This window comes from Syzygium oleosum, unplaced genomic scaffold, assembly GCF_021117445.2.
Source record: "Syzygium oleosum isolate NSW1041296 unplaced genomic scaffold, Sole_v2.1 Sole_v2.15, whole genome shotgun sequence".
NCBI lineage: Eukaryota > Viridiplantae > Streptophyta > Magnoliopsida > Myrtales > Myrtaceae > Syzygium > Syzygium oleosum.
The window spans coordinates 8,467,484-8,477,184 of NW_026607499.1; the positions used below are offsets into that span (position 1 = coordinate 8,467,484).

Below are 9,701 nucleotides of genomic sequence, written 5' to 3' on the forward strand. Positions count from 1 at the left end.
TCAAGCTTCGCCTCATCTGGCAAGCTCAATCTTCCCCAACCATTGGCCAGGGCAAGCCTCGTCCAAGGCCTAGCGACCGGCGGAGGAAGAAAAAAACAAAATTCAAAAAAGAAAAATTTCAAAAAATTTATAAACAAATCAAAAAAATTAAAAAAAAAAATTTGTACATGTCAACGCCGATCGTGCCATGTAAGATAGTCGACATCCACGTTAGTAATTGTAGGGCAAAATTGATCAGAAAGATTATTTTGAAAAATCGCCAAAAGGGTTTGAACTAAATTGGCCAAATTAAAATGTTTAGGACTAAATTGGCATCATACAATATGTTTAGAACTTTTTTGGTGGAAATTATTGAGAGAATGAAAAATCATAATCTTCAAATAAAGGATTGATAAGATCGCTTATTAAGAGTTCTTTGTGTGTTATAATTACTCCAAAAAAAAAAAACAAGATGGTAAATATTTCTAGTTTTAAAAGCTTTCCAAAAAGGCTGCAAGATTGGGTCGAAGTCCTTGTAATTTCCCTTTCAGTCCGATGGGAAGCGAAAGGTTACATAAACTCGTATCCTTTTTCATGGCTTCGGCTAACGTGGTAAGAAAAGCACTCTCAGTCACGAATTCTTCAAAACTTTATGTAATGAATTCAAAGGTAGAGAGGACTTCGATGCAAAGTGACAAAACTGTTTGTTAGTAATATAAAGTCTAAGTCATCCATTAAGTTGGTGTTGAAATTAAGCAGCTCATTTTAGACTCGAGAAAATCCCAAGGAGGAAAAAACACAGGTTAGACTTAGAAGGATATAAGGAAAGATGAGACAAACTCCACACGTGAATCAACATCATCAATAGTGCATTTTGATCGAGCAATTGTTACGTGTTTCCATCACTTATGATGAACAAACAATACTTCTCCTCTTTATAATTTGTTGAATTACTGGCAAGAGGTCTTGGGCCCAAAGATTTCACTCGTGGGCTTCATGTCAAACCCCACAATTTGTAACATGCGAGCGCTTACTATACTATTGACCCGTTGATTTTAAGACGTGGTACAATAATATGGTCCATTGACTTTAGTATACTTGGACCACCGGATCGAAAATAGGATTATAATTACAGAATCAACCATTTCATTATGAGTATCCCTTAATTTCATCAAGTCCTCTCCTCTTTGCTTAATTTCACTTAGAGATAAAAAAATAAATTTTCACTTAATGTTGTTACTTAAGTGAAAGATCAACCTTAACTGAGGCTAGAAGAGAGATGAGTGTTCTCAAAAGTATAAAATACAAGAGAGAAATTATTTTAAAAATAACATTGGATTTTCCATTAATTAAACGGATAAAACTTAATTGAACTATGTATTATTCTTTATAATTGTTAGAAATTTATCATATTACGTAAAAGTTCAGGGCTTGATTGCAAATCGAGCAAGATTATTTTAACTTGTGATCTACGTAGCAAGACGTGTCAATTTCTGGCATCCCCAGTAAATCCCTCTTTCTTCCCGGACTCTTCTAAGGTCTAGACCACCTCGAGGACAACAATTTTGTCATACTCAATCCAACGGCTGATGTGCTGACGAGCATTTGATCAGACGGCTGACCACAGGCATCTGTCGAGTGGCTGACAATTACAATACGCAGATCCAGAGGCTGACAAGAGAGATATATGTTGACTTTTCATCATGACAAATTGACTTCTATGGCCATACACAACAAGGTTCACTTTTGGGTGAGGGAGAAGCTGAACTATGGCTGTCTCGAGCTTCATTTGTTGGAATCTCCCAATCATTCAACGAAGTCTGATCAATTCGACCTACCAATACCAAAACCCCTTGAGGTTGAGAAGTGGTGAAAACTATGGTCTCCTCGTAAATACCAAAAATCTCTTGAGATATGCAAGATAAACGCAACTTGCAGAAAGAGAACGAAAAGCTGGAGCATCGTTCGGTCCAACGCCAGTCTAAGAAAGAACTTATACGTTCAGGAATAGTTTATTCGGACAAGTTTTATTGGTTGTCAACGCAAGGATGAGACTAGACGGGGGTGTCCGATATATAGTAATCCCATAGCGATGATCACGTACAGACCGTCTATAGCTGAAGCATCTCGCAACGACATCTAGAAAGATGAAAGAAACGTTGCCAGTCTGCTGTGTAAAGCGATGGAGCTTGGAAACATTCGATCCGTATCGAACCACACCACCTGTCCAAAGTCAAAACACTCGATGATAATGCCAAAGCTGCTCTGGAGCCTTTTCAATAATGGCGACCCATATCAAGTCCCGCCAGGCGAAGATCAAGGGTTGGCGAGAAGCTACTATCAACTGTTCCTTTGAAATTTGAGGTTTGTCGTGCTCTCCTGCCCTTTTAATTCGCATGATGGACTTCCTTTTGTAAATGTAGGAATCCGACAGAAGAAAGAAAAACACAGGAGACCGAAAGGAGATGGAAACCCGATCAAGGAAACCGCCAACTTCAAGTGCAAAACTGGTGTGGTGTCGACTACAATTCTCAACCGAAAAGCAACTATTCCCGAAAAAAATGGGATCAAAAGAGAGAGAGAGAGAAAGTCCCGTTTCCAACTCGATTCACACGAACCGAACCGTCCCGCGAAGAAAATTGTTGCTAAGAGTAGCGCGATCGTAGCATTGACGGACGCGGAATATTAAGCTAAGAGGTCGAGATTGAAACAAGAGAAATAAGAAGAACAAGAGAATATGAAATTTCAAAAATTGGTGGAAGACTCAAAAAATTACGCTGCAACACAAAAAATGCTCTCGGGGAAACTCGCCTGTCATTTTCGTCGGACGGTATTTTTTTCCACTCATGTCAATATATTCAAGGGAAAAGTATCAAAATAATCATAAATCTATTGCATTTGTGCCGATTCAGTCCTAAATTTACTATGGATTCAATATGCCGCGGATGCATACGCAGTCCGATATTAATCGGCGCGATTATAATTTAATTCCTTCGTGAGTAAACGGGGGACAAAATAATGGTATTATAATCATCAAATCGGTTGGTTTGGAACTTCCATTTAAGTGATAAGATGCAACTCGGGGTTTTCAAAAGCAGAGAACGTTGGAAAGGTATTGGAGCGAAAAGCGGTGATGGTCTTTTCGGTATTCTTCTTTGAACATGAACATCAGACACACCATTCCATTCGATGTGTACTTTTTTGCTATAAATTTTTACGGACAAAGAGATCCGGCTACTTAAGAGTCTACGAAGTACCCCGCAAGCCATATTAATCGGTTAACAACATGCTTTTTGACATGCGTAGGTGGCCTTAGGGATCGCCGGGGTGGGTTTGCACATGCCATACGAAAATGATAACTCACTCGCACTATCGTTTTCTTTCTCTTCCATCGCACATCCGAAATTTCAACGTAGGTCCCCTCTGTATACACGAGGGCAAAAAAAAAAATACCGCATCACGTATGGAAAATAGAGGCGAATAAAAACGATGGTGTCAACAAAAAATGAATATTCGAAAATGTGATTTGTTTAGAAACCATGCGATGCAGACATAACAATCTAAATCTATATAAACGATAGAGGTTGACCAGAATTGCACTATTGTCATCTTGATTACTTTTTTTTTGTTTGGGTCGATATCTTGATTACTTTTGAATGGCCACTTTATTCCTAATATGACATATATATATAATAATGATTCTCATTGAGATCGTGCGCGAGCTTTCGGGAATTTTAATTATTAATTATTAGAGGTCAAAACTAATTTTCTTGATTTTGTTCTACAATGAATAGATGCAAATATGCATCATAGACATGTGCATAAAATAAACTCTTCTCTCCCTCTCTCTCTGTCACTCTCCTTGTCTTCCTAAAATAATCTCTCTCTCTCTCTCTCTCTCTGTATGCTTGTGCGGTGTAGATGGCCATTGTTGGTTTGCTTCATCTGGCTTTCTCCCCCTTCCTAATGGCGAGAAGGAGTTGATAGGCGAAGAAAAAGACGACCCATCACTGAGTCTTGGGAGTAAAACACAGGAGATATGAAGGCAGATGCAGGAGGTTCGGGTTCGGGTCTGCGAGAAGCAGCCGACTTGCGACAGAGCACCGATACCGCCACCGCCACCGCCACCATGGCCGTTGTTCGGCGTTCGCCACCTCATCCAGCCGAAGCCGCCCCGAACAACAACACCGATCAAGACATCGAGGTAAGGACATCACGGAGCCTCTCTTGATCTCTTTTATAGCTTCACATGAGTCGAAACATAACAGTCAAATCTCCATATATCCATATATCAAGCATAGGCAAAGTGCAAGAACACAGTAAGGGATGGTGATGAGTTTTAATTTGCATCCCCAAGATGTGTGTTCATCATTTCCAATTTTGTACTGTTATATTGAAAGGGATTGGGGAGGGGCGGGCTTTGGTTGAAAGATGCAGATTCATTGGGAAGACTTTTTGGGTAAATTTGGCTGCTTGCATCTTGCACATGCCTTGACGAAAATATTGCTCGTGCGTACTGTAACATGGAGTCAAAACTTTTGATTTCCAAGAGATTTAAAAAAAAAAAAAAACAATCATGAATGTCCAAAATATTGCATTATCTTGAATCCCAAGAAGGGTAGATTCTGAACATACTGCATAGACCAAGTTTCAGATCACAAAATCACGCTATCATCCAAAGATATGGAGATAACATGACCATAAGTTTTCCTTGAAGTTATTTGAAATCTAAATTTCCTTGATTTTATTTGATGGGAGATTCCATTTAGAACCGGCACTTTGGCTGTGGTTCTTGGTCTGGATTGAAGATCAACCAAACAAAACCCCTAAAGTTTTACACAGATCAGATGCCTAGAACTATATAAAAGAGTTCATGCAATAAAGTTTTCAAACTGTACATCATTTTCACTCAAAAAATAGTATCTAATTTGTTTAATTATTAGGTCACATTCAGTGCCCTCTCCTGCTCTCCAGCTTGATGTAGATTACGGAATCTAAATGCCAGAATAGTCAACTTTAGAAGCGTCAGCAATTCGATACTCACCTACCAAAAAGAAAAGTCCATTCAAACTTTCAATTTACAAGTTTGATTTTTTTTTTTGCTTTTTGGCCCTTCTGGCCTGACATTCGAGTTAGTTTATTGGACCACGCGATGAAGGTGTGAAGATCATTGAAAGGACAGGACCATTTGACGATTGATTTGATACTGCTTTGGGGAGTTGGAATTTGGAGGGATGGCGATGATTATAAGCAGAATCGAGCTAAGCTTATGATTTTCTGGCGTTAGTTCCACGCCTTATCTTTTTAGATGACGCCTCGCCAGCCTAGCTAAGCCTTTCTTATATGTACCATGTGGGTCGAAACAATTCGACAAAAAAAAAAAAAAAAAGTGGGTCGAGACAAGAAAAACTATTATTATATGAATAATTCATTTGCCAAATTATAGAAAACATAAAACATGAAATTCATGCTTCTTGAGCCTCTGACTTAGGAATAGGATCCAAATATTCCCTTTGATAAGGTGGATTTGTACGCACTTGCTATTATAAAAACGAAAATTGATAATGTAAAATTTATAAAGTACACAAATAGGGATTTCTCGAGTGCTTGAATATGACTTGTGTATTTAAATACCCACGAAAATAATTGATGCTACCATGCAACATTCTGACCTTTAAATTAATTGTATAGGATATTTTGAATGACTTTTTTACAATTGTATGTACTCGACAAGAAATAAGCATCGTATGGTAATACGACGAGTGATAAAAAGAGCCTGCTACTAATTGGGGTGTTAATTTAGATGGCGATGAAATTTGCTTCTCTTCTTGTGATTTTGAGTTTAAGGATGGATCCGGAGGTCGAGTGGGGTTTGCAACTTTACCGCAAGAGAGGCCCAATTAGTAGCAAGCTTTTGACCTTTTCAACAAGATCACCACAAAAATTTATAATCGAGATTAACTTGTATTTATATATAAAAAATGCATGTGGCACGCTATGCATGAGTTTGTTTTAGTGAAGTAAACTAACTTAGATTACGTTGGCAAAATGGATTCTGTGTGGATTCACACGACGTGTAACCTGGCTAACTTAGATTTCTAGTCTTAGTGAAATAAGTTACAATTATAGTTTAATACCACCTTAATGATTCTATCTAGGTCACTACAGAATACATTCATTTAAGGAAACAATGAATTAACATTATGGACCTTAGTAACAAATCTTGGCCCCTTGGCCATCAGATGTCTAGATCCATCTATGCAAGGGTTCAAGTCTTGGGAGCATTTCAAGACTAATCTCTTCTATATGAGGAAAGTGCGCTTTTGAGGTTGTCCGTTAAGGTACACAAGTGTAGCAGATCTCATCTCCACATGCCCGGATTGCCCCGTGGCGTGCTACGCGAGTTTGTTCAAAATCCTCGCTCTAATGGCGATCTGATACCATCTTGGTGCTTCTCTGATTATTTTATCAATCAATTTGATGAAGCGATTTATCTGTCCCTATAATCTTACTCTTTAATACAAGTTGCGAAATTATACGCCACTGGAGTGGACCGGCTTCTTTCCGGCCATAGTTATTTGCATCTAAAAAGAAGGTAAAAGCAATTTTGTCAATTTTTTCGCAAGCATTTAGAAAGTTATCGAAAAGTTATCAAAATAACGTGGAATTATTTGTCACTTCGAGTCTCGTCAAAGTTTCAGAAAACTGAAAATTTAAGGAAAAAAAATCAAAATGCGCGAGCCGTACTATTTAAATTTAACAAAAAAGGAAAAGGAAAAGGTCAAAAGAGAATCCAATTAAAGTGGATACAAATAGGAAGAAACGATATTATTCTTGCTCTAACCAGAAATCAATCAGCATCTAACGGAAATCGCAAAAAAAAAAAGGAAAGAAAAAATCCGTCATCGAAAAAGCTTCGGCCAAAAAAAGAAAAAAAGAAAAGAAAAAGCTTCCACCAAAACCGAAAGGGTGAAAGGAAAAAGAAAGAAGGACTCGAGCATCGCGCAGCGAGAAAAGTTCCAAGAGAGAGGGAGAAGGGGGGGGACGAAGTTCGGGGCGTGTGAGCTTCATCGTTGCAGGTGTGCGATGGCGGAACTCATCGGTTCGTCCTCGATCCCGCCACTTCGATGCTCCTTCCTCTCATGGTTCGGTTGCATACTCTCTTCTTCTTCTTCTTCTTCTTCCCTTTTTGTTTTGCTGGTTTTGCCTATCGCTCGCTGGACTTTCGTTTTTGGATAATTGCTGTTGCTCCTGTTCTGGGTTCGAGAGAGATTGGGCCCGATTTCGCCGTCGCCGGATGTTTGAGATCTCTCCGTGGCACTGTTGTTTTGTAATCATCGGCCTCTTGGCTCTAGCTTTGCTCTCAATTTAAGCTGTTTGCCTTTGGATTCTCTCTCTCTCTCTCTGTCTCTGGGGTGAGCAAGATGTGGCCTCCTGTAATCTGTTCACTAGTTTGAAGTCGATGTGCTTTTCAATGGGTAGTTGCAATTTGGGGTGTGTCGATTCTCGATGTTTTGCTCTGCTCATAGGAGGAGATTTCCTGCATGTCCTTGGATTTGTTGTCTTCGATCGGGGAAAGTTTTGGCCGTGACGAAAAATTCAAATTTTTTTTCTGGGTGTTTTATTTCGAATGCAGAAATTGAGGAATTCAGCTGATAGGCAAGATTCTGTTCCGATGGGGGAGCTCAATGGTGCGGCTTATGTGACCATCCATGAAGTGCCTTCTTCCCCTAGGGCTGATAACTTTGGAAAAGTATCGGTGCTTCCTCTTGTTTTCCTCATCTTTTATGAGGTGTCCGGTGGCCCGTTCGGGGTCGAGGATAGCGTCGGGGCTGCTGGTCCTCTCTTAGCCCTTCTGGGATTCTTGGTCTTTCCCTTCATATGGAGTGTCCCCGAGGCATTGATCACCGCTGAAATGGGCACCATGTTCCCTGAGAATGGCGGTTACGTGGTATGGGTTTCGTCTGCGCTCGGTCCCTTCTGGGGATTTCAGCAGGGCTGGATGAAGTGGCTCAGTGGGGTCATAGATAACGCCTTGTACCCAGTGCTCTTCCTTGACTATTTAAAATCAGGGATCCCTGCTTTGGATGGCGGGTGGCCTCGGGTAGTTGCGGTATTGGCTTTGACGTTGCTTCTTACGTACATAAATTATAGGGGTCTGACCATTGTCGGATGGGCTGCGGTTGCACTAGGGGTTTTCTCGATTCTCCCCTTTGTGGTTATGGGGTTTGTGTCGATACCCAAGTTGGAGCCGTCTAGATGGTTGGTGGTCAATCTGCACAATGTGGACTGGAATTTGTACTTGAACACTCTGTTTTGGAATCTAAACTACTGGGATTCGATAAGCACCCTGGCTGGAGAGGTGGACAACCCGAAGAAAACTCTTCCAAGGGCTCTCTTCTATGCTCTGATCTTGGTTGTTCTCGGATACTTTTTCCCACTTTTAATTGGCACTGGTGCTGTTCCACTTGACCGTGAGCTTTGGACGGACGGTTACTTCTCCGATATTGCCAAAATCATCGGAGGTGTTTGGTTGAGGTGGTGGGTCCAAGCAGCTGCGGCTATGTCGAATATGGGAATGTTTGTCGCTGAGATGAGCAGCGACTCTTTCCAGCTCCTGGGCATGGCTGAGCGGGGCATGCTGCCCGATTTTTTTGCCAAGAGGTCCAAATATGGAACCCCTCTGACTGGAATTCTGTTCTCGGCTTCTGGTGTGATTCTGCTTTCATGGCTGAGTTTCCAAGAGATTGTTGCTGCAGAGAACTTCTTGTACTGTTTCGGAATGATCTTGGAGTTCCTAGCATTTGTGAAGTTGAGGATCAAGCATCCTAATGCGTCTAGGCCTTACAAGATACCGGTCGGGACAATTGGAGCAATCGCTATGTGCATACCTCCAACTATACTAATAGGTGTCGTTCTTGCTCTTTCTACCCTCAAGGTCGCGATTGTGAGCCTCGTGGCTGTGGTAATCGGTTTCATAATGCAACCAGGTCTTAAGTACGTCAAGAGGAAGAGGTGGCTGAAATTCTCAGTCAGTTCCAATCTCCGAGATCTCGATGATGACATTAGTCAGGAGAGCAATGTTTCGTTGGTGGATTAGATCATTGGTCATCACATCCGGAAGTCCAACAAGGCTGTTTCATCGGTTTGATGCAAAGACACCGTGACCAAATTGCTCCTCTTGCGAGTTCTTGCGTTTCGAGAAAATATCGAAGGAGAGCAAACATGCTCGAAAGCTCTTTTATCTCAGAAACCGGCTTTGCATTGCAAAGCTCTGCCAGATGTGGCAGAATCTATTTTATCGCTTGAGTTTTAGAGTGATGATAGATGGGAAAAAATTGGTTGGAAAAAGAAGAATAGGCTAGAATCGTTTAATTTGAATTTGTAGTCTTGTAGCTTAAGCATCCCATCTCGATGCAGTATCAGAAATTTTTTTAAGAATCATTGTTGCAGTTTTATGAATATCTTGTGGAGATCATTATGGCAGTATTAGTTCAGCTTATGCCGCTTTGTGTTGGATTTCCAGTGCAAATGCTCATCGAAGGGAAGCCCTGATAGGATTGCCCAAGCCAAATCTAAATCAACAACCAAAACAAGAGTTTGCATGCTCTCGGCTCTCAGTCTGAGGATGTCGCAAGCCGAAGGAGCTGCCCGTCTAGAGGCAAAAGGAGAGTAACCAGAACCTAGGAAGAATCATCTGGTCTAACTTGACACACAAACGC

At 40.8% G+C, this 9,701-nt stretch overlaps 1 protein-coding gene across 3 annotated transcripts; it reads left to right on the forward strand.

The window, feature by feature from the left end:
- The first annotated feature begins 3,855 nt into the window (after positions 1-3,855).
- On the forward strand, positions 3,856-9,481 carry LOC115675533 (probable polyamine transporter At1g31830). 3 transcript variants are annotated; one of them, XM_030598245.2, is made up of 2 exons: positions 3,856-4,183; positions 7,616-9,481. In XM_030598245.2, exons 1-2 carry the CDS (start codon positions 4,019-4,021, stop codon positions 9,077-9,079), a joined length of 1,629 nt encoding a protein of 542 aa, XP_030454105.2. In that variant the 5' UTR covers positions 3,856-4,018; the 3' UTR covers positions 9,080-9,481. The 3 variants fall into 3 exon arrangements, with proteins under 3 accessions (XP_030454105.2, XP_056174344.1, XP_030454106.1); XM_056318369.1 differs by lacking the exon at positions 3,856-4,183 and adding an exon at positions 6,954-7,081; XM_030598246.2 differs by lacking the exon at positions 3,856-4,183 and adding an exon at positions 6,962-7,124.
- The last annotated feature ends 220 nt before the right edge of the window (positions 9,482-9,701 follow it).